General features: G+C 46.8%; 1 protein-coding gene across 2 annotated transcripts; it reads left to right on the top strand.

Annotated features, from left to right (window-relative positions):
- Positions 1-17,737: 17,737 nt before the first annotated feature.
- lman2 (lectin, mannose-binding 2) lies at positions 17,738-24,480 on the top strand. 2 transcript variants are annotated; one of them, XM_086304999.1, is made up of 8 exons: positions 17,738-18,094; positions 19,965-20,083; positions 20,221-20,338; positions 20,941-21,020; positions 22,031-22,192; positions 22,294-22,408; positions 22,496-22,615; positions 22,782-24,480. In XM_086304999.1, the coding sequence occupies exons 1-8, from the start codon at positions 17,959-17,961 to the stop codon at positions 22,940-22,942; spliced, it is 1,011 nt and encodes a 336-aa protein (XP_086161125.1). In that variant the 5' UTR covers positions 17,738-17,958; the 3' UTR covers positions 22,943-24,480. The 2 variants fall into 2 exon arrangements, with proteins under 2 accessions (XP_086161125.1, XP_086161124.1); XM_086304998.1 differs by lacking the exon at positions 20,941-21,020 and adding an exon at positions 20,795-20,877 and having other exon boundaries at positions 17,743-18,094.
- The last annotated feature ends 1,000 nt before the right edge of the window (positions 24,481-25,480 follow it).

Below are 25,480 nucleotides of genomic sequence, written 5' to 3'. Positions count from 1 at the left end.
GTAATAAAGTAACATACTGCGTATTACTTATAAAAGTAAGGAGTAATCTGTAATAGTAACAACTGTCGCCACATGGTGTTTTCTCAGGTGTCCACCATGTTTAGTACCAGGTCTAATGACTCCCTGCTTCAGTCTCCTTCAAATCTGTGTTTAGGACCCTAAACAGCTTATTTATGGTTTTGTTTGGTAGTAGAAAATAAATGAACGCGTTTCACCTGTTAAATCGGTTAAATCTATCGTAGCCTTGGATGTGCAGACTGTGGAAGTTCAAATGAAAGTCATGTTTGTAAGATGTGCCATGGCTTTATGTTGTCCACTGAAATGTTTTCGAATCATTAAAGAATCAGATATTTATCATCAGTAAATCAGAGCCGAGCTGGCCTCCATGATAAGACGCCTGTGCCAACATCTGTTTTTGGGAAAGCAGAGGAAGCGTTTCTGCACTCGAGCTCCCATAAATCCACGAAGACAGAGCCCATCATTCAGTCCTTTCCTCTCTGAGTAAAACATAAACACATTAAGCATAAATCATTTTCTCTGACTTCTAGTATTTTTTTCGAGGGCCACAGTCTTGAACCTTGAACCTTACTCCTGCTGCCGTCTCCGTTTGAGCTGCTGCAGAAACATTTACAGGCATTTTAAATAACGTTATTTCAGTAAAGCTTTTCTCGGATCTCTGTGTTCTTGCATCCGGCTGAGGCTGCGGCAAGACCTCACAAAAGAGAAGAACAAGAACACGATGCCAATGACGTTCCAGCGTGACACACAATCAACGGTCTCACACACAAAGCAACACAGTTAATCAGAAGAGCTGCTTTCCATCTGCTTCGTTAAACATGTTAACTCTCTTCGCTGCTTTGATCCCAGCCAACACACTGACATTAAAGAACCATCAGGCTGTTTCTTTCAGTCCTGAATGGAAAATCAAAGATGTCCTCCTTAAACCCGGTGTACAAGAATTGATTCATAATCTTCTTTTAACATTTAGAACATAATTAAAACACATAAAAAGGATATTTTGACTCAGTGGGGACTCTGTTCGTCTGAAGTTTGTTCCCTCACTGAGCGGAGTGATCACAGCTTTATGATAATGATCTGATTATTGTGACAGTCCGTCCATAATCATGTGCTCACATGAAATAAGCTGCTCTGTGTTCGTAGAGAGGACGCACACAGCTGGTTGCTCACAGACCTTTATTGACCAAAGCACTTGCAGATGTTTTGTTTGTTACATTAATCTGACGGATATTTCTGTTTTTTAAAGATACGTTGTGGCTGTACCGCGAATGCAAATGCAAACAGCATCAGCATGTGTCCAGAAATCGTCTCACCATCACACAGCTCTTTTCAAGTCCCGTGTTTGAGAGCGACTATGTTTCCTGTGCTCCTCCCAGGTCAGCTGCATTTAACTCACAGACCGTAGAGAAGCAAAGGACCGTTTTTGAGCCGCATACTTATGAACAGCACTGTGAAGTTAACAGTTCTGCGGTCTCTGTACCTGCTGAGTGTGAGACTGTGAATGGTGTGTCTCCACTCCTAGACTATGCTGCTCTCCAACCTGTATATTTAGAAACGGTCTGTGTGAATGCTCCTGTGTCCGCAACGGATCCCTTTGTGCTCGGTATTACTGACTCTGACTCTGCTAAACCTGGATCTTCCTGTGCTATGACTGTTTTAGAGACTGCTACTCCTAACATGGACAGCTTAAGGCCTACAGAGTTGCCAGGAGTGACTCGCCATGAATCTCTGTTTGCTAAAACTGTGTTTGGCTCCACTAACTTGATTTTCCCAGTGTCTGTTACTGCTCCCGAACTCCGCTCTCCGCCTCCAGTTCCTGTAACCAGGGCAGCGCGGGCCCAGCTCTCCCTTGCACCCGTATCAGCTCCTCGGGTGAGGGTGGCTGAGGTCCAGCTGGTCCCTGCTTCTGTCCCCAGCCTGGCAGAGGCTCCGTTCATCCCGGCTCCCGTACCTGCTCCTCGGGTGGGGTTGATGGACACCCAGCCATTGCCTGTGCCTGTTCCGGTTCCCCGGGTGAGGTCAGCCGTGACCCTGCCGACTCCTGCACCCGTCTCAGTTCCTCGGGTGGGAGCGACAGAGGTCCAGCTAGCTCCTGCTCCTACACCGGCCCCCAGGGTAAAGGCAGCCAGAGCCCAGCTCGTCCCTGCACCCGTATCTGTTTCTCGGGTGGGGATGGCTGGTGTTCGGCCAGGCCTAGCACCTGTTCCTGTTCCCAGAAGGAGAGCAACCCAGAGTCAGACACCTGCTCAACCACAAACGCAACTACCACTTCAACTGGCTTTACTATCCATAACACAGTCTGTAGCTCAGTTGTTTACGCAGTTTCTTGTTTTGTCACCAGTCCAGGCTTTAGCACAGTTAGCAGCTCCATCTCCTGTTCAGTCATCGGTTCCACTACCTGCTGTTTCGCCATCACTGCGACATGCACCCCTGTCTTTAGCGCAGCCATCAGCTCCACAGTCTGCTCAGTCATCCGCTCCGTTACCGCCTCAGTCCTTTGCCTCATTGCCTGTTAGTTTGTCAGCTCAGTTATTGTCTCTGTCACCAGCTCAGTGCTTAGTCCAGCAACCCGTTCAGTCACTGCCCACCTCAGCTGGAAGCCTTTGTGAGCCTTCTTCGCCAGCTGAGGATTACGCGGTGTTGACACACTTTAAACTGACTGTTTGCCCTACATAGCCCCAGCCGTTGCATCCTAAGCCGGCTGTGTGCCCTGTGCCGCTACAGTCAGCGCCCGCGGTGCCAGAGGTCCCCGCACCCGCTGGCTCTGCATCCGTCTCCGCTGGGGGTTCAGGAGGACCCCTCCCGCTCCTCGTCTCCGCTGGCGGCTCTGCTCAGCCCGGCCAGCACCTCCTCGTCTCCGCTGGAGGGTCCGAGGGGCCCGTTCAGCCTCCTGTCTCCGCTGGAGGGTCCGAGGGGCCCGTTCAGTCTCCTGTCTCCGCTGGAGGGTCCGAGGGGCCCGTTCAGCCTCCTGTCTCCGCTGGAGGGTCCGAGGGGCCCGTTCAGCCTCCATCAGCCTCTGCAGCTCCGCCTGGCCCAGCCTCAGAGTCTTCGTCCTCGCCTGGCCCAGCCTCAGAGTCTTCGTCCTCGCCTGGCCCAGCCTCAGAGTCTTCGGCTTCTGCTCCTCCTGGTCCAGCTTCAGCCTATGCCTCGTCTGGTCCTGCCTCGTCTGGTCCTGCCTCGTCTGGTCCTGTGCCCACCGGGCCTCGGCCAGTACGCCTGACACTGGAGAGCTGCAGCTGCCTTCCGCGCGGCCGGCCCCCTGAACTGCTCCGCCTCCTTCGCCGCCGCCGCTGCCTTCCGCGCGGCCGGCCCCCTGAACTGCTCCGCCTCCTTCGCCGCCGCCGCTGCCTTCCGCGCGGACGGCCCCCTGAACTGCTCAGTCTCCTTCGCCGCCGCCGCTGCCTTCCACGCGGTCGGCCCCCTGAACTGCTCAGTCTGCTCCTTCGTCGCCGCCGTTGCCTTGCGCACGGCCGGCCTCCGGACCAGCTCTGTCACCTGTGCCACCCGCCTGGTCGGCCCCCCGACCGTGTGACCCGTGAACTTTTGTGCCGGTGGGCTCTGGGTCGGCCCCCTGAACTTTATTTGAACTATGGTCTTGTGCTCCTGTGTTTTCTGTTGTTCGTTTTTGTTTCCTGTTCTGGTCCCTCCGTCCTGGTCCCCCGCCTCCCGCCCTGGGTGGGGTGTTTTCTGTTTTGCTTGTGTTTTGGTTCCTGGGTTTGGGCTGTCGGGTGCCAGCCCTTAAGGGGGGGGGTGATGTCATGGACCCGGGCCATGTGGGCCCGGTATTCTCGGTTTTTGTATGTTTTGTATTTCATCCCCTAGTCATGCCTTGGTTCCTAGGTTCTTCTGTTAAGATGTTCCTTATTTGGTTACCTCCTGTGTGCCCCTGTGTAACTGTGAGCCCTCGTGTTTTATTCCATGTCTTCCTCAGCCCGTTATGTCTGTGTTTTTCCCCGTGCTCTCTCTCCTCCTGTTTGAACCTCTGTACTTCCTGTTTGACTCTGCCTGTCTCCCGTCAGTGTTATGTTCACCCCGCCCTGTCTCGTTATGGTTATCTGTGTCAGCTGTGTTCCCCGTGTGTTCCCCGTGTGTTCCCACTTTCCTCGTTAACCCTCTGTGTATTTCTGTCTGCGTCTCCCTCTGTTCGGCGTCGCGTTCTCCCTCATGTTGTGTGGATCTTCCTGTGTCTACCTGCGAGTGTTAGTTTACTTTTCCCCAGTTTAGTTTTGTATTTCCTGTGTTCTGCCGTGCCAGCATTAAAGCTGTGTTTCTCGAGTTCATCCCCGTGTCTGTGAGTTATGCATTTGGGTCCTCCTCCTGCTTGCCACACAGCGATCCATGACAACGATATTGTGCAGCACGCAAGATAGACAGCGCACAATGTGCTTTGAGGCAGCAGCCAAGAAAGCTGTAGTCCGCGTCTGTGAACACCTGTGTGTACACCTGTGTGCATACCTGTGTGGATCAGCATGCTTGTTTTCCAAAGATTTCTCCATGTAATGATCTGCTAGGGAGTGTGGGGAGCCATAGGCCCGTCCCCCAGGGCATGAAGCAGGTATGGAGGAGATCCAGGCCCCAGACATCCCGAGGCCCCAGAGTACGAGGACCCGAGGAGGACCACCAAAAGGGGGGGAACCATGCCACCCTCCTGGGAAGAGCTGAGTAGAGCCCCAAACGAGAGGTCACCCAGCAGCTACGGAGCAGAGGCCAGAGGGGGTTGCAGTGGCGTGCCCGCGGGCTCTGCCAGCAGCCAGCTGTGCCAGAGAGGACCGAGTTTCAGGCCCAGAGGCCTGAGGGCACCCCACCCCCCGGAAGGGGCCCAGCTGGGCCACAGGAGCCAGGCCCCGCCAATCGGCAACCAGGAGTGAGCCGGTACATACATGAGCGCCCAGCCCCAGTCGATAGCTTTGGCTCATTTCTCGACACAGATCGGACATCCTCATCATTCTTGGTGCTTTTGTCAAAATAAACCTGGATGGTTGATCACAACAACATGGTCCACCTGCAAAAGCTCATATTTCCCCTAAAACAGTTCCCTCATGTGTCAAAACTACATTTCTTTCTAATCTGAATAGTCAGTGCCCCCAAAATGCATCATCCCTTTGGTATTGTGTGAGTACTGCCATACAAAATGTTTAGATGTTTTGTCACTATGGCAACAATATACAACAGAAAAGAGTAGCCTCCAAGGTTTGACATCACAGATTGCACTCACACTACCAAGGAAATGATAACCATTTTTTATTCACACGCAAAGAAAGTTTCATACATATGTAAAAAGAAAATGTACATTACAGTAGTAAATTGTATGAACACAAAATCAAAAAACAAGGACTTATTCAGTGGTCGCTGTACTCATTCTCCCGCTCTTGTCCACTGTCTTCACCTTCCTGATTATTTACACGCTGTTGTCCGTCTGGCCACAGATTCTCGTCCACATCACAGCGGATACTTTCTCTTGCGATGCAACGAGGGAAGAAACGGCGTGCATGCCGCAACCATCCCCTGCATTGATGGTTGCGGCATGCACGCCCCTGGGACGGCTGATCCTGAGCATGATGCTCTCCACCTCCAAGCAGAAAAAAAAACTCCTCTATCGGATTGAGGAAAGGAGAGTAAGGTGGTAGGAACCCCATGACCATCCTTGGATGCGTTGCAAACCAGCCCCTAATGAGTGGGCTATGGTGGAAATTGACATTGTCCCACACAATTACATAAATGGGTAGGTGAGGTCCTATGAGACCTCTCTCATTTTCAGGGATAAAATCGGTATAAAGGCGATCCAAGAAGATGAGGAGCTTGTTTGTGTTGTATGGGCCAAGACTGGGGATGTGAGTGGCCACACCATTTTCAGAAATGGCAGCACACATAGTTATATTGCCCCCTCGCTGACCTGGGACATCCACTGTGGCCCAGTGGCCAATAATATTACGGTCTTTGGCCCTTGGCCAGGTTGAAGCCAGCTTCATCCACGAACACCAGGATGTGAGGGGTCTCATGTCCTTCCAATGCCATTATTCTCTAAAATAGAGTAAAGACCATAAAATCAGTCATACAGAAGAGTCATATACTACAGTTAGACAATTACATGTTCTCCCCCACAGGTTCAATATACTACAGGCCAGTGATAGGCCTATGAGGAAGTACTGCAGGGGTATTTGATAGAAAGGGGAGTGGGAAATACTGATGACTTACTGAGATGTTACAGTAAAACCTACAGTATTAGATAGATTTGATAAGGATTATAATGAGAATTGTATCATACAGTAAACTGCAGTTTTCTGTTGAAATTGTTGAAGTCAGATGAAGCAAATACTGATTCTGAAAGCAGGTAAAGGAGGTATTGAAACCAAATAAGTGAACTACTGCTTACTGTGATTACAGGTAAGGTTATAATGAGAGACAACCAGTAACTGACTTACATTTGCATACTGGTAGCGCAGCTCCTTCACTCTGTCAGAGTTCCTCTCAAATGGTACCCTGTAGATTTGTTTCATTGTCATCTGATGCTTCTTCAAAACCTGTGATGTCAAACCCGGAGATGCTTATTGTGTTTATATTCTGGAATATATGATTGTCCTGAAGGATGGAATCACGGATCTGTCTCAATGTGATGGTATTATTTGCCATCACCATGTTACAAATCTCTCTTTCCTGTTGTTCAATGAGCAGTTTTCCTCTGCCACCCACGCGAGGTTGTCGTGGAATACAGTAAGTTACCAGTGTAATTGTATTATTGTTTTACTCACAGTAACTTCACTGCGAAAGGTGTGGATGACGGAGGAGACTGTAGATCGAGGCACATTAGGCTGCACTCGACGACCTGCCTCTGCCATTGTGAGGCCATGGTTTATGACGTGGTCTATAATTGTGGCCCGAATTTCATTCGGGACAGCACAGTGTCTTCGCGCACCTCGGCCTCTTCCCCCTATTCCTCCACCACGCATTCTCAGTCTTCTCAGTCTTCTCCTCCTCCTCCTCAAAGAAGAACGTCCCCTTGTCCGTTTGCTTGGCCTTGTCTATCCATGTTCAGAGATCGGACTGGCTCTGGTCAAGCTCTATATATCTGTGTTTGGCAGCACACAATCATGGAACACACCTGTGTGTGACACTCCCCCTTCGTTAGTCTAGTTTCACCTGACTGTCAATGACTGTCATCAATTTATCAAATATTCAAAGAAATTCATATATGGTATTCATGGTATTATGTTCTTGACCAATTTTGACAATTGAACAGACAGTTGTGCATGCGAGTACTTATACAATGAAATCATGCTGACATGTTTTGGAGAGAATGATCATTAGACTGAGAATCAACTAATCAGTTTAGATCTACAAGATCTATTCATTTGGAAAATGTGCTAAATGTGGGCTAACTGTATAACTGTAGGCTACTTGTACTTAATCATTTGCAAAGATGCACTGAGACAATTGAGACATGTACTAAGGCATTTGCCATTTGATAAAATGAATGAGAAATGCCATTCTGTTGTGAACATTTGCCAAGAGGTTTGGAGGTTTGTCCATGTTCTGTTTCAAGAAATGAGCCAAACCAATGGAGAAAAACTGTAATCCAGCAATGCATGATTTTATCCACTGGATGGATGGACGGATGGACGGACGGATAGATGATGGACAAATGGATGGATGGACGAATGGACATACGGACGGATGGATGGATGATGGATGCATGGATGGATGCATGGATGGATGGATGGATGGATGGATGAATGGATGGATGGATAGATGATGGACGAATGGATGGATGGGCGGATGGACAGACAGACGGATGAATAGATGGATGGATGGATGGATGGATGGATGGATGCATTGACTGATGGATGGATGGATGGATGGATGGATGGATGGATGATGGATGGATGACTGATGGATGGATGATGGATGAATGGATGGATGGATGGATGATGGATGGATGGATGATGGATGACTGGATGGATGGATGGATGGATGGATGGATAGATGAAAGGTGCTTCAAAGTTAGATTTTATTGATAAAGGCAGCATACAGTGTACATTTGATCCCATCACCATGACTACAGACACCGGACTTTAAATTGGATCTGCATAGGCTGATTTTAATTGCACTGAATCTTCATAAAAACAAGTGAGAGAGCACGCTGAAAGATTAGAGGGTTTATCGTGTCTTCTGGGAGCCCAGGTGAGTCATTCTTTATTGACACACAGAGCCGCAGGTTAAAAAAGAAAAGGGCGAGACACCAGAGGCAGTATCAGAGAGAGCAGCTGCTGTCTGTCTGTCAGAAGCTGCAGATCAATCAGCTCTGCTCTGAGGACTCAGATAAAACTCTTCATTGTGATGTCATTTAGTCATGCTGAGAAACTGGTTCACCTGTCCTGTTCTTTGATGGTAATGTGTTGTTAGAGGCATCCTCTCATCACTGCATGTGAACACTTGATTATATGCAGACCGATCTGGGCATTTAGTGCACAACAAACAGAGAAATGTGACATACTTCAGATAAACTCATATATATATATATATATATATATATATATATATATATATATATATATATATATATATATATATATCTGAAGTATGTCACATATATATATATTTCCCCATGGGGATCAATAAAGTATCCATTATATATGCTGGGTGTTTTGTTTTTTTTATATTAAAAACAAACACCCAGCACACCCAGCACACCCCTGCGGGCGGTTTGTCCTTCAAGCTCGGGTCCTCTACCAGAGGCCTGGGAGCTTGAGGTTCCTGCGCAGTATCTTAGCTGTTCCCAGGACTGCGCTCTTCTGGACAGAGATCTCCGATGTTATTCCCGGGATCTGCTGGAGCCACTCGCCTAGCTTGGGAGTCACCGCACCTAGTGCTCCGATTACCACGGGGACCACTGTTACCTTCACCCTCCACATCCTCTCGATCTCTTCTCTGAGCCCTTGGTATTTCTCCAGCTTCTCGTGTTCCTTCTTCCTGATATTGCTGTCATTCGGAACCGCTACATCGATCACTACGGCCGTCTTCTTCTGTTTGTCTACCACCACTATGTCTGGTTGGTTAGCCACCACCATTTTGTCCGTCTGTATCTGGAAGTCCCACAGGATCTTAGCTCGGTCATTCTCCACCACCCTTGGGGGCATCTCCCATTTTGACCTCGGGACTTCCAGGTTATACTCGGCACAGATGTTCCTGTACACTATGCCAGCCACTTGGTTATGGCGTTCCATGTATGCCTTGCCTGCTAGCATCTTGCACCCTGCTGTTATGTGCTGGATTGTCTCTGGGGCATCTTTACACAGCCTGCACCTTGGGTCTTGCCTGGTGTGATAAACCCCAGCCTCTATGGATCTTTTGCTCAGAGCTTGTTCCTGTGCTGCCATGATTAGTGCCTCTGTGCTGTCTTTCAGTCCAGCTTTGTCCAGCCACTGGTAGGATTTCTGGATATCAGCCACCTCCTCTATCTGCCGGTGGTACATACCGTGCAGAGGCCTGTCCTTCCATGATGGTTCCTCGTCTCCCTCCTCTTTCTTGGGTTTCTGCTGCCTGAGGTATTCACTGAGCACTCGGTCAGTTGGGGCCATCTTCCCAATGTATTCTTGGATGTTCATTGTCTCATCCTGGACTGTGGTGCTGACACTCACCAGTCCCCGGCCCCCTTCCTTCCGCTTAGCGTACAGCCTCAGGGTGCTGGACTTGGGGTGAAACCCTCCATGCATGGTAAGGAGCTTTCTTGTCTTTATGTCAGTGGCTTCTATCTCCTCCTTTGGCCAGCCTATTACCCCAGCAGGATACCTGATCACGGGCAGGGCGTACGTGTTGATGGCCCGGATCTTGTTCTTACTGTTCAGCTGACTCCTCAGGACTTGCCTGACCCTCTGCAGGTACTTGGTGGTTGCAGCTTTTCTAGCGGCCTCTTCATGGTTCCCATTCGCCTGCGGGATCCCCAGGTACTTGTAACTGTCCTCTATGTCTGCAATGTTGCCTTCTGGTAGTTCAATCCCCTCAGTTCTGACTACCTTCCCTCTCTTTGTTACCATCCAACTACACTTCTCCAGTCCGAACGACATTCCAATGTCATTGCTGTATAGCCTGGTAGTGTGGATCAGTGAATCGATGTCTCGTTCACTCTTGGCATACAGCTTGATGTCATCTATGTACAGGAGGTGGCTGACAACTGCTCTTCATTATTAAACATTTGCACATAAATGAGTGACGTCATATTCAGTACTTACTTTTGACAGTTCACTCTTCTTCTGCCGTATTTTGCGGCAAAATTATCCACACACTTAAAATGCGTACTTCAAGCGTGCAGACAGTGAATTGGGATACAGCCCATCTCTATGTTTAGCTAGTGACTTCCTTTTTTATTTTGGTAGTCTTAGGTTTACTTCCCCTGTTTTTGTAAGCTTGATTAGCTTCAGCTGTTTCCTGTTACCTTGGTGTGTCTCTCAATTGCACAGCCTAGGCTTGTCAGATCATCTGTCTCCCTGTATGTTAATTTAAAATGAGGTACTCAGCACTGAAACAGTGACTTTAACGTAACCAGGTACATGAAGAAGTAAGAATAAAAGTATTAACTGTCCCAATTAATGTCATCGAGCTGTTTGTTAACAGCGATGCTTTCTTTTAACCTCCAGAACCATCACCACACACATTAAATTTGGAGAGTTTGGTGACAGCCAGCTTTATGAGAGCTCTCGTTTGGAATAACTGACACTAAACTTTATGTAACCGCTGTTTACAGTGTTTGGCATTTGACCTTTTCTGGTGTAATGCTCCAGTTTATACGTGTGCAGTCATCCATCAGACGCTGACAGTTAAACAGTGAACGCTATCTCAGTGCAGCAGAGGGCATCACTGGACAATGCTGGCCTTAGGTTCAGAGTGTGTGTGTTTGTGCGTATGTCTGTGTGTCAGGGATCGCTGGTCGCAGGGATTTCGATCATTTCATTCGGTCCAAGCAAAAGCGTTATCTAAGCTGCACAGATGAACAGTGGAGCGCTGCAGACATGGAAGGTGCTGAAGAGATAAAAACAATAGAAGTAAATAGAAATGTGCAACAATGAGTTTTATTTTTGCACGCGGTCTTTGAAGGAATCACCTCTGTATGTCTCATTCCTCACACTTTCATCCCAAATCTGACTTAGATGTGGTTTTTAGCTCCAAATCTGGGGACTGCGTGTCGGTGGGTAAAATTAGACCGTCACCTCAGTCATGATTAGAGATTATGCTGCAATCAGGCCATGCACTAATGATTTCCAATTCTCGGTCTCAGATGATTTTAAAGGGAAATGGGGATGACATTAAAGAGCCAGTGTGGGTTTTTTAATGCATAATGAATATGAGTCGATTATAAAGTTTAGTGAATGAGTCTGTGGTGCGTTTGGAGGAAGCTGCTGGCATTTAAAGCTAAATTTGATTTGTAATTATATAATTATGAGATTTGACTGGAGACATGTTCAGAGCTCAGTGTCAGCTTTTTTTCCAAGTTACTGTCCTCTCAGGAGGCCTAGATATGTAAACCATATTTTATTTCTCGCTCCATTGCTGAGTTCAGATGGTTTTGATGTATTTGCACTTTAGATTTGATGCATTGAGAGACGGAGACGGGCAGGCAGGTGACCGTCAAAGGCAAAGCCTGCACAAGTGTCCAGAACAGCTTCAGCGTGCTCTAACATCAGCTCTCCAAGTGGAGCATTGGTGATCGTCTAGAAATCTAGAAGAGTCTGCCACACTCTTCAGGTTTGTTGTAGCATGAAGGACGCGAAGACTGCTTGCTCTCACTTTACATTCGTGGACCACATTTGATGTGAACTATTAGATAATAACGTAGTAACCTATGAAACACATTTTTGTGTGAAAATGTTCACTCATAAGGAAAAGTCAGTTTGCAGCTGACCTGCAGATACTGACCAAACTGAGAAAAACAGCTGGAATGTAGTCAAATCTACAGCAGCTGCACCTCTAGAGTTTGAGCTAAAAACAGCAGTCAGTATTTCTTTAAGGAAAGCTAATTTAACTTTTCTATAGTGTCTGTGTCTTTTTTTTTTCAATAGATTTCAATGTCAATGGTAACTTTCATGTCCCCAGTGGAAAATTGATTTGCAGTCTGTCCATACAGAGAGACAAAAAACAAACAAACACAACACACACACAATACAAAACACAAATGACACTCTATGTCTCTTTGTCTTCACTGCAGGCACTATTTTAATAGCTTTTTATTGTGTATATTTTATGTGCATGCTTTTATTTTGAAAATTTAGCATCACATCATACCTGCATGTTTTCCAATCAAGGAAAAAGTTCTGATAACTTTATGCATTTTTGGTCAAACTAAAAACTTTACCTTCACCACACTGTTAACTGAAACGTGCGTGTGAAATCTTTGTTAACCAGCTAAACCAGGTTTAATCCACATGTCTATTGTATTTCTTCGTGAAAGTAAGAAAGAAACGATGGAGCTCTGAGCCGTTCGGCTGACCTTTGCGGGTGGTTTACAGCCTGGACAGACCTGTAGCAGCTCCACCTGGACCGCAGGACCCTGAGCTGTATGTAGACTCTTATCTCTTATCTGGATCTTAAATAGTTTGGAGTAACCTGAGATGGAAGCAGAAACACCCCGGTAGCATGTACTGTAGGATGGCAGATACAGTCGAGAGACGAAGCACAGTTCAAACCAAAAAACCAGAAAAAAGCAAATAGTTGTAAAAACAGTGGGCCCATGGCCTCCGTCACATAAACACACTGAGGTTTGAGTTTACTTGCTGAGCTGTGAACCATTTTTAGCGGTGCAATCCCTGCAAGCATCTCCTGGATCAGCTGACCTGCACGGTAGCCACAGGTAACACTTACCAACCACTGAGGTTTACTCTAAAAAAAGACATGTCTGTGATTTTAAATGACAGACTGGATCCTCCAGACCCAGCCTGACGATGTCTGAAGGTGAACAGTTTCATCACGTAGATAAAGCGTGGACGTATAAATTCCAGAGTGACCCCGCCCTGCCGCTCTGTGGTCCTGTCACGTCCACACCATCCTCTCAGCCTCTGGCTCTGAACGATGCTTTTCGTAAGTCAGCGTACTGACACGGGCTGCAGAGACTTGCCTTTGGCCTTCAGAGGACTGCTGCGACAGCTCTGCTCCCATTACTTACACGGTTTACACGTGAGCTACAGATGTGTACAGCTGTGGTCTGAGACATCAGGAGTCCAGAGATAACCGAAGAGCAAAACTGAATTCATGTGTGCAGGAAACTTATGATCACTTTGCTCCTCAGACACTTTAACACAGTCGTGTCCGCTCCGCCTCTGCTTCAGGCTCGTCCTCGTCTGCAGAAGGTGAAGCTGCTCAGAGCTGGAAACAGGAAACTTAGAGGGTGATTCGTTTGATCTGTTTCACCTGCTTGCTGTGTGTCTGTGCACTAACATATGAGTTTTAAAGTCCATTCATTACTTTTCATGTTATAATGTTGGACACAAGATCTTCACTTTGATCCTGGTTTGTAGGAGAGGCTGAATCCACAGACCAGAAATAAACTAGATTATTGTTCAAATGATTGTTTTAATAATCTGTTGTGGGAAATCATATTTTTCATGTTTTTCTTTCTGCCCCCGGGTAATCTAAAGGGTCAGTCCACCCAAATCACTCAGCAATGCACCCGTTTGCTCGTTAACTTGGAACTGCAGGATTTTTAAAATGAATCAGAGTAATTGTGTTTGATCTCGGGGTGACAGGAATATATTACCAGTTTTTACACTGCCCTCTATTTCATCACCGATCTGTGGAAACGGATGTGTGAGATCTTGAATGAAGGGAGCAGTGTGCTAAAGTTTAACACGGAGAGTGAAACATGGAAATCAGCGGCATGTAAAAATGTGTTTTCCATAAATATTTGAGCTGTTTTCCTGTTTTGATTCAGCGCCCTCCTCTTCCTCCCCGCCGCTGCTCCTCGCTCGTTCACTTCACAAGGGCACGCCACTGAACCACAAAGCCATCTGGCTCCGTGTAATCTACTTCAGAACAGGCCGATCTGATGCAGTTTAGACAGATGTAGAATGGTCCAAATCAGACGAGGAAGCCAAACAACATGAGAGGGTCATTTCACAGAGAAACACAGCGAGCAGCCGTGGCCTCGGGGCTCAGATGCCAGCTTGTGACCAGAAGGTCGCCAATGAAATCCCCCAATCTGCACAAGATGGGAAAGGGGAGCGTCCAGTCCCAGAGGATGCTGCAGTGCAGAAATTAGCACTCGGATTAAAGTCAGAGGAAAAAAGAGGAACGCTTCGACTCAACTGTTTGACTGGCAGCAAGCGTGTGTGCAAACAGAAAAGACTGACACAGAGGAGAGACGAGTACAGAACGAGACTGAGCAGACTCCGTTCTGTTTCTGGCAGCATGCCAGAGGATTTCCAGGTCACCGCGTCTTCCACAGCGATGGGAGTATGATGAGAAATGAAGGTGAAGTAATAATCAGCATCCCCGCTGCTGTCTGGAGAAGTGATACCTCCAGACTGATGCTTGCATTCCTCAGAGATTTAACCTCTGAGGTCATGTGACATTCATACACAGAAAACCTTCATGTAGATTTTTACACCTGAGATCATTCAGAAAAAAAATAAATAAATTACCAAAGTCCTGAATTCAGGGTGAAAACCAAGATCGTTCCTTTCCAAATGTCTGTCAGTGTCTGTGCTGACAGCGGGTACAGTCTACGCCAGGGGCCCCCAATCCCGGTGTCCTGCAGGTTTTAGATCTCACCCTGGGTCAACACACCTGAATCACAGGATTAGTTCTTTACTAGGCCTCTGGAGAACTTCAAGACATGTTAAGAAGGTAATTTATCCATTTAAATCAGCTGTGATGGATCAAGGACACATCTAAAACCTGCAGGACACCGGCCCTCGTGGACTGGGATTGGGGACCCCTGGTCTGCGCCCTCTCTGGCAGCCACATTTCTTTAAACAGTCAGTGAGGTGCTGGTTGTGTCTGACTGATGGGGAATTGCTGACTTTTGTTGTGTGCAGGTGTGTTGCTTGTGCAATACTGATGTGCAGAAAAGCTCCACACACTCAGCAACAGCCCAAAACGTTTTGGCTGATGGTGTGGAACCTCTAAACGCTGATGGGAAACTGTGTTTTTTTGGCTTACAGTTGAGCTGGAATGCTCAGACGTGACCTGTTGAAATCCTATTCCTCCACGGGGTATGCCTGCTCCCCACATTGTTTCAGTCCAATATAAACGGGGGCAGAGTGCTGTTAAACACCAGCTTCAATGTTTTTTGACAAACCGGTGAGTCACCAAGCAGCAGAGGAGCTGCCGTGGCATTTATGGTCTGATGGAGGTGGAGAGAGAGCCAGACAGAAAACTCTGAAGCTGGACTCCTCGTTTAATCGAGTTTGGTCTCACATTATGAGATGCTCTGCTTATGGGTAGACGTGCACTCAGATGACGGGCGTTTTTGATTTGATGGTGTTGCCCTTTTCTGTTTTCTTCAGTTGTCTGTATATGCTGTGATCTTATTCTCCTCCTAATTTCTGGTCATATATGTGCTGTTACTCTGGTACATGTTCATGTCAAATATAGCCGAGGTTTCTATTCAAACACAAAAAGATTCAAACGCAGGACACAGTCAAGAGATTTAAAGCTTTCATACTCAGGTCGAGTCTCCTCGCAGCAGGTGAGTTTCTCCTCATTTTCTCCAGGAAAGAGTTCCAAGTTTCCAAGCAGGTGAGCAAGTGAAGGCAGGCGGGGTGAGACGGGGTAAGGCAGGTCACAATGAACAATCACCAACAGGTGTCCTGAGAGGAAGGAGGAGACGAGCAGGTAAGCACAGGACTCAGGTCTGCAAACACACAGGTAAGTTTTCACAGAGTAGTAAGCTGTACAGCAGCTCTCTAACTGTTAGAGAGCTGCTGGATTCCTCTCCTTAAATGGTGCATGTTGCTGCATGGGGATTGTTACTTTCAAATGTAATAGGCTACAGATTACTAGTTACTTTGTCAAAAAGCTAAATACTGGTGCACCTACATTCTGATTACTTTTCAAACAAATGAATTATCATGTTTTTGAGCTTGTTTGTTTAATTTTTTTTCCTCGGTGGAAATAAATTCCTGCACTGGTATATGATTATGATCCAGAAGGAGTCACTGCTAAAAGATGCTCCTGATCTTTGAGAACTTTCTTCTGCTCTCACCTTTTCTCACCTATCCCACCTGCTGATGTGAGCCCTGAAGGTTTACCCAGAATCCACTTTGTGAAGGTTCCTGCAGTGAATTATCTGAAACAGATTAAACATAACGCTGGCTTCTGCTCCACTACATCACAGACATGAAGCTGCTGCAGTGTATTCAGACCCTGATGGATCCATCACACTGATGATCACAGCTGCTCAGAGAACACAAACCAGCTTTAGTCTTCAGACTGGGACTCTTGCAGTAAAAATCATTTGGTTGTAGTTTTTTAAAAGTGTAGGTAAGTCAGAGTCATCTGTAGATGAATTAGGATTAATATTAATGTAATGTGTCTTTTACTATTATTCATCTGTTTGTTATTGATTGAATGTTTGTCTCATTCTCCCATTATATGCTGCTACACTATTTTATTCATTGCGCGATGTATGTCACTTGTATTGATAGGTATGTTATTTTTATTTTATTTTATTGTATTTTAGTTTATTGTATAGTATTTTATTCTATTCTATTCATGTGCACTCATTTTTTTCTTTTCTTTCCTCCTGCCGCAGTGAGCATGTTCATGACAAAAGAATTTCCCTCAGGATAAATAAAGTTCTTATCTTATCTTAAATGTGTTCTTCAGAACTGAAAATTTCACGTACCTATCATCTGTATGTAGTTGGAGTGCGTGTAAATATTCACAGTATGAATGTAACATTTGCATGGTTTCATTAAATACATTATACTTAGAGAGACTGCGGCACCCACGGTGTGGGATGGAGAGATTTCGCAGGTCTTTCCTCCCCACTGCTGTCAGACTCCATAATAAAGACTTTAACTGATCAAGCACACACATCCATACATATGCAATAATACTAAGTGCAATAATCCTTTCTGTCATCGTTGTATTTTTACTCAGTTGTATTTTGTATTTGTATTCTATTTTTATCTTATTGTATATTTATTTTATTTTATTCTACTGTATATAGTATTTTATTTTATTCTATTCTGTACAGTTGTGTACTGTATTTATTCTTATTGTATTCTAATTTTTGCCTCATAACTTTTGCACTGTCCACTCCTGCTGTGACAAAACAAATTTCCCACGTGTGGGACTAATAAAGGTTATCTTATCTTATCTTATCTTATCTTATCTTATCTTATCTTATCTTATAGAGTAAAGTTTCCATGAGGGGCACAGGGGGAAACTTATTCCAGATTTGACTGATATTGTTAATTACAACCAGTGGTTTGACAGAGTGTAATGGAAACGCACTAAAACTACAACTCTGTTCTTCTCTGTAAAGCTAAAATCGTCATTGTTTTCAGCCTGACTGAAGAATACAAACCTTCACATGACCGTAGTCTGTAATTAAATTCCGGCAGTCTGTCTCCATCTAGTGTACGAGTAATAGAAAAACAACGTCATCGCTGATTGGCTTAAATTGCGATGTGCTCGTTTCTGATTGGCTAGCAAAATCTTTACCGTCTACAAAAACCTTCCGTATGGGAACGCGGACAGCTTAACGTTTCATCTTCGTCATTATATTTTATTGTATCTCACCAATCAAAGCCTTTGTACCTGTTTGGTTTTATATTTAATGAGTGCAAATTTCAAAGGATGGAGAATGACGCCGAACAATCGTCGGGGTGATTATAAATGTGGCATTTTGTTGTTTCAGTCCGGATGAGAACAGCGGACGGACCAGTTTATGGCGTTTAGAGGAAGAAGCTTGGCGGTGAGAGTTTCTCTCGGTGTTGTTCGGGTAAAATGGGAGGCTGCAGAGCGTTTCGGGGCTCAGCGTTGCTCTTCGTGCTGCTGGAGCTCTCTCTGGTCTGCTGTGACATCACGGACGGAAACGCGGAGCACCTGAAGCGGGAGCACTCGTTAACGAAGCCGTACCAAGGTAGGGGCGTTAGCCCGGGAGCTAACCCGCAGACTCGGGGACGTCTCCGCGGCTTCTCGGGCCCAGCGGAGGCTCCGAGCCGCCTGCATGTACACTCATCTTACACTGAATGTTTACGGGCTTTTAAAGACCGTGTGGCAGAGTGTCCTCCTGCGGGGTTAAAAGCCCCAAAACATTCGCTGGTGGGGAGCTGGAAGATCGATAGTTCCTGACAGGAAAACACACCAAATATGACTCACTTGTATCAGGAAGCTACACACAGATTATTAAGTGATAGGCTGCAGTCAGCATGAACTAGTTTCTTCGCATCGCTAAGGTTAGAGATTTGCGCAAGTGAAGAAAATCAGTCCTACATATTTGTGTAATGGCGCACTGCGAGACATATCCTAGCATGTCTGCTTCATCGCATGAAAATATTAATATTCACAGAAACGGGAATAAATCGAAGATCGTCTCGGTGAATACTAAAATCGTTCTGCATGTCTGAGGCTGCTTTTAATCGAATAATTCGGACTTCACTGAAGAAAGTCTGCTGATATTTACTGGATCTGAGCATGTTCACGTGTGTACAGTATCTCTCTCTCACACACACACACACTCACACACACACCAGTCTGTGGTCACTCAGGTTCATGTGCAGATTTATTCTCAGGCAGGATCGATCTTCTGGTGGGCAGGTGTAAGATGACAGGTGCTTTGAGTGCTCAGAGTAGCAGTGTCCTTTATAAGAAGCAGGAGACACCGAACTGCTTGTCAGAGCTGCTTCATGCTGATCTCCCTCCACATCTGAGTTTTTGCTTCAGCGGCTTTCCTGCAGCCACGCTTCATTTGGCCTGCCAGTATCTGTCAGCTGCCTCAGCAATGTACGAGAGGAACATGGTCCACTCAGACTCGCTGTCCTTCAGAATGCTGTTGAGGTTCTGCTGGCGCTGGGAATTGTACATCCTGAGGACCAGGACCTCTGCCAGATGCTCACAGCACACCCTGACTATGTATATGGGTATGAGCATCCTCCCCCACCACCTGATCCAACTCAGCACCAGGCAGTGATCAGGTGACAGGTCAGCTCCTTCCTTCAGCCAAGTGTCCAGAACATACGCCCCAGATCTGGTGATACGATTACAGAATCAATCACGGACCTGCAACGTAGGGCGCCCTGGTGCCACATGCACTTACGGACATGTTTAAACATGGTGTTCAGCACAGACACACCATTTTAGCAAACCGGTCCAGTGACAGATCGGGCTGTTCCTCCTGATCATACTGCTTCAGCGCACAGCTGCCCTTCAGGTGACAGATTCCAGAGCCCATGAAGTGCTCTAACATGAGTCAGACATGTTACAGCTGACCCCTGCAGCGCCTCCTGCAGGCAGTGATGCTGCAACCGATTGATTAAATAAATAAATAATTCTGCATATCATCAGCAAACAGTTGATTTTCCTTTCCAAGTTTACCAGGCGCATGTTAGTTAGTTCTTCTACAAAATCAGCTCCACCCTCCCTGTTGAGCGTGTAAGGATGTCTGATTACAGAGTTCAACCAGGAGTCAAACCATGGGAGTAAAAAATTCACACATGGTGTAAGTGGCTCACAGAGTTCAAAAGAAGCTTTAAAAGTGCCTCGGTGTGAGTCCTCCAGATTAGATTGAACACTCTTTAATGTCATTATGCAAGTTTAACAACATTATGATTACATCTTAATCCAAGAGTGTAGCCACGCTGGTATGTGTAGTGTAGCCACATTATTAGTGAGCTTTAGAAGGTGTGAATGTTTGCTGAGTGTGAAACGGGTGTGACGGTATTGACACAGCAGCGAGTCTGTGTGCTTAACCTGCTCATGTGTGTCTGAGCGTTTGCCTGTTTTTCCCGCAGGTGTCGGCAGCAGCCCATCCAGCCAGTGGGATTTCTCCGGAAGCACTTTGGTGACGAGCTCGTACGTCCGCCTGACTCCAGATGAGAGGAGCAAGCAGGGATCCATCTGGAACACCGTGGTGAGGCGAGGCGCGATCACAGAGAATCATTTAAAGTTAAAAATGTCCCCTCTCTGTGGCTGAAGCCTCCTCGCTGAGACGAGGAGTTGTAGGCTTCGACTCAGTAGCGTCTAACCCTCGGCTCGTCTCTGTGTTAGCCTTGTTACCTGAAGGACTGGGAGATGCACGTGCAGTTTAAAATCCACGGCTCGGGGAAGAAGAATCTCCACGGTGACGGCATCGCTCTCTGGTACACGAAGGACAGGCTGCACTCAGGTAACACCGGGTCTTCGCTGCGAAGGTCCGGCTGGTGTGAAGGAGCTTCATATAGAGTTTGGATTTACCCAGAATTCTCTGCTGCAACCAAACTGAGGCCTAAGAAGGCAAAGTGTAGATACTGAGCAGCCTAACCTCCCTGAAGGTGGAGCTCTTTCTCTTTGTATACGACATAACCCAGCATAGTCGTTCGAGTCGGGCTTTGCGGCGTGTTCGCGGTGAGTAAACGTATCCCTACATGCAGCTCTGTGAGGCTGAGGTACTGCGGGCCCCTTCTCGCCGGTTAACCGCTTCATGGTCAGGAGGAAAAAGCATGTAAAGTGTTGCAGCTCAGAAGGACAGCTGTAAATCCAAACCTGTGTGTGTGTGTCACTCCATACGTGTCTGTCATCTCATCACTGCTGACCTCACATAGTGTCTCGCTCACGTCTCGCCTCATCTCTGCCTCCATCCTAGGCCCTGTGTTTGGAAACCAGGATCAGTTTCTTGGCCTGGCTATTTTTTTGGATACCTTCCGCAATGACCTCCATGGGATGGATGTAAGTGTGTGTGTGTGTGCGTGCATGTGTGCCGAAGTGACTGACCAGCTTGTTTCTTTGCAGGGCCCGTGTTTTCCAACAGCGCCGTCTTCCACGGGCTTGCCGTCTTTATAGATACTTACTCTAACGATGATGCGACAGATGTGAGTGGCTGCAGGTTTTCCCCGTCAGCATGCTGTCTCAGTGCACAGTCTGTCTCCTCGTTGTGAAACGCTGCAGGCCTGTTGAAGTAGACCTATTCGCCGTCCTCCTTTTCAAGTCTGATTGGCCGGGGTGGGGTGGGGCTATAATGACATCTCCCCTCTATGACATCACACGGGATTACTTGTGCATACACCGACCTTATCGTTAGGAACTCTGTTCATGTTTAATATTGAAAAGAAGATATGACAGGACATAAGGAGAAGCAGAAAAGGTCCACTTCAGCGTCAGTGACAGAATATTTGTTTGTTGTTGTGTCACCTTATCGCTGTTCTGTGTCCCTCACATAGAAAAGGCCCCGGTTTAAATAGAAATACAGTTAACAGCCATAGAGAGTCTGCAAATGTCTGAAATACAGTAAATTACATTTTTAGAACTAAATGTCTTTGATATATCTTAAATTGGACTGGATTACGATGCTAATACTGATGTTTTAGACAGTGTGTGTGTGTGTGTGTGTGTGTGTGTATTGATCAGACCAAATCGATAACAATCTGAGCTTTGCAGCCCGGTCAGTGTTTGAAATCTTTCTCTGATTTTTAAAAAACAGTCATGAAATGCTTCACAGAGGGAGCAATAAAAAAGAAACTGCTTGTGTGGGGTCAAAATGAACGCAGAAGAAGCAGGAAGACGACACAGAACGCAACCCTAATCTGAACAGCTTTCAGAGCTAATGTTGGGAATGCCCTTAGTGGGCAACTCGGGCCTCGAGGCAAGGAGAGAAAAAGCACTCGAGTGTTTAATGAGACCTTTACCCTCGTCAGAGCTCAAACGCTCAGCAGGAAGTGAACATCACTGTAACCGCAACCAACCGCCATCGCGATTTGTGCCGATTACCTCAAATGTGTCATGTGGACATGTTTTGTTTTTATGTGATGTATTTGTTGGTCTTGTCGAAGCGTGTAACGCCTGTGTAGGACTCGTGTACTGATCATTTCCTGTCCGCCGCCAGCGCTCTTTCCCGTACATTTCAGCCATGGTGAACAACGGCTCTGTGAGTTACGACCACGGGAAAGACGGCCGCTCGTCTGAGCTGGGAGGCTGCTCTGCCGAGATCAGGAACCGTGATCACGACACGTACCTCGCCATCCGCTACTCCAAAGGGCGACTGACGGTAAGTGGCCGCACCTTCGGTTTCTGCTGCGACTGCAGTTTGAGGTGGAGCGTTTGCAGTGTTTTTACCTTTGGTCCTGCCTCCCCTCTGTAACCCGGCAGGTGATGGTAGACGTGGACGACAAGAACGAGTGGAAGGAGTGCATCGACATCGGCGGAGTTCGTCTTCCCACGGGATATTTCTTTGGGGCTTCGGCAGCTACGGGCGACCTGTCGGGTAGGTCTGAGCTGCCGGCGAAGGAGGAATACTGATTGTTAAAATCGCATTCTTAAACCTCGAAGTGTTTTCACCGACTCTTCACAGATAACCATGACATCATCTCCATGAAGCTCTACCAGCTGATGGTGGAACACACGGCTGAAGAGGAGAACCTGGACTGGACGAAGATCGAGCCCAGCGTCAGCCTCCTCAAATCCCCTAAAGGTAGATTCAAATACCCAAAACTTTATTTAGAATAAAGTGCTTCAGAGTGTTTCAGCAGGGCTACAAGTGGGAGGGATGTTTCTCAGACTTTTAAAATATTCCAGTTAAAAGCACAGTTAAAACCAGATGGAGTAAACTGATGGTGGATGTTCTTCCTGCTTCTCAGACAACATCGATGATCCCACCGGAAACTTCCGCGGCACGCCTCTCACCGGCTGGAAGGTGTTCCTGCTGCTGCTCTGTGCCCTGCTGGGGATCGTGGTGTGCGCCGTGGTGGGAGCTGTGGTTTTTCAGAGGAGACAGGAGAGGAACAAAAGGTTTTACTGAGGAGGAGGAGGAGGCAGCAGAGGAGGACGAGACTGGTGTTCTTACTGGAGAGGAATAAACTGTTTCCTGATCATGGATTGAGCACTTAATGTGAATTTGTTTTCTACAGATGGTCTGAATGTTTGTATCTGTGAAGCACTGCGGGGGGGAGGTGATGATTGCAGGGTTCGATTTCCTTTCATTGACAAACTTTTGGGGGGGTTTTCTTAAAGAGAGTGTTACGCCTGCTTTTTGTTGATCAGGTGTGTTCTGCTGCAGAGAACGTGAACGTGGCTTTGATCCATGAAGATGGTTTCTTATTACAGAGGAGAGCTGGTGCTGGTTTAGTGCCGACATGTGAGGAACAAACTCGTGTAAAGAAGTCATCACAGCCAACGGGAAGGCTTCAGATTATAGTCGGAGCCTCGGGCTGCGGTCCAACAGTTCAGACATCCCTCATTTGTTTGGTTTTGCTGGACGTTAAACGTGACGAGTCTGACCGCTCCCACTCAGCCTGCTTCACAGCGATGGTGGATGGTGTTAACGTGGGTCTGCCGTGGAGACGAGAGGATCATCTTACACACATCCACATCACGTCCGTTATGTTAGGGTCAGTTTCTCGTGTTATGTTCTGCCGCAGACACGTATCAGCCTTGTAGTCGTCTCCTAGGTCTCCTCTGCCGAAGGAGGTGATAAAGGACGCTTAGAAGCTCCTTTCCTTAGTGCTGGTGGGATTCAGCGGCTCTGGTTGTGCCTGCAGCCTTCAGGAAGTTAGAGACTCATGAGGGAATAGAAGGGACTCTTTGGCCGCGGCCTGATCGATTTGATTCGTCGTTGTTTTATCCATCCAATCAGAATCATTCAGTTCAATCCAGGATTTCCTGAAAGTGTTTTTTTTATTTTTTTTTTATTTTTTTATTTCAGAGAACAACTTTGTGTGTGTCTGTCTGTCTCTGCTCTGCTCTGATCAGTCTCCAGCCTGTCGACGCCCCCTGGTTTACTCGATGGCGTCTGTGAAGCTTCGTTCTGATGGTTAGCTGACGGTTTAGTTTAACGTCAGAGGAAACTGATAAGCTTGCCTAAGAATAAAATATTTACTGGACTCTGCTCATCGCTCATGACATAAACACGTCAGGCTGTACAAACTTTAAGGGGACGGCGAGCAGCTCGGAGGGATAGTGCGGTCACTTCCTGTTTTAACTGAAGTAGACATCGTCCTGGAAACAGACGGTAAAGTTCACAGCGAGTTGAAACATTAGAAACATTAAAGCTGTTTATGTGTTTGTGGAGAGCAGCTATTGTCAGAGTTCACATAGAGTACGGCCTTCTCTGTCTTCAGTTTATGTGACGGGGTGTTTGAATCATGCTCGGAGAACAAGTGTGAATAATAACTGATCATTTCTTATTTTCTCCTTTTTGTTCGTTTGGGTTTTTGCTTTGCTCACGTTTTTCTGTCATCTTTCATTCAAAGCGTTTTTATTGATTTGGTTTTTCTGCAGAGACAGTAAACTCTCCTCTCGTCACAAATAATATACTGAAATAAAAAAAATTAACCGTGAGACTGTTTGTGATTATTCCACGTCTATGACATCATTACTTTACACTCTGCTGATAGTAAAGCATCCCCCTGCCTGCAGCTCCACCCTCTCTCCTCCGCACATGCTCAGACCCTCTGATCCTGCTCACTAGAGTTGGATGTCTCCAGACCACTTTTACGTGGTCTTGGTCTCGGATCCCTCGGTCTTGTCTCTGTCTTGCTGTCTCAGATCGACATCGTGGAGATTTGGAGTCAACAGTATCCATGACACACAACGTAACGTTCGATAATGTGTCATGCGCATAAGCATCAGCTCTGAGCCGTGCTTAGAGAGTGCTTGTAGTGAATCGGAAGAGTCGACTCCCATTGAGCGAGAGCCGGCTCCTCACTTGATTTCCTTTCGCTGCTCAGCTCTCACACAGTGGCTCAGCTATGCTCCAATCCCTCCATATCGTGGCCAATCACATGCGAGGATATAGGATAATATCATTATGTGAAAAACAGAGGGTGAGAGACGCGACAGTCGAGCGTGCGTCTGTCCTCTCAGTAAGTGAGTGAGACAGTAGACAGCGGTGAGGAGGGCTGTGCGAGTGCATCTCAAAAACATATAAATATGCCTGACACCTGTAAATGAAGCAGCATCTGGCTGCAGTTTAAAGACTTGTCTCGGTCTCGTCTCGACTTTGTCTTGGTCTTGACTCGGTCTGTCTTGTCTTGGTCTCGATACCCTCTGGTCTTGGTTTAGGCGGTCTTGACTACAAGTCTACTGCTCACTGAACATCTCAGCCTCCGCCATCTCCAACCCTCACAGCAGGTCTCACCTCCACATTTAACACTTCTCTTTCTGTCATAAATCACACCTGACACTCATCTCCTGCACTTTCTCCGCCTCTCTGTGGATGTGTTGACCCCGGGTATTTAAACTCCACCCACCGTCACTACCTCCACCTGCGCCCCTGCTCTCACAGCGGTTCAGTTTTGGGTTGTTTTGTTTATTCAGATTGAATTTAAAGAAATCAAAA

Source organism: Aulonocara sp. 'chitande type north' Nkhata Bay, linkage group LG2 (genome assembly GCF_057382095.1).
Source record: "Aulonocara sp. 'chitande type north' Nkhata Bay isolate Kocher_YH1m ecotype deep benthic linkage group LG2, A_spYH_male_GT1.1, whole genome shotgun sequence".
In the NCBI taxonomy this organism is placed as follows: domain Eukaryota; kingdom Metazoa; phylum Chordata; class Actinopteri; order Cichliformes; family Cichlidae; genus Aulonocara; species Aulonocara sp. 'chitande type north' Nkhata Bay.
This window is presented reverse-complemented; position numbering and strand designations above follow the sequence as displayed.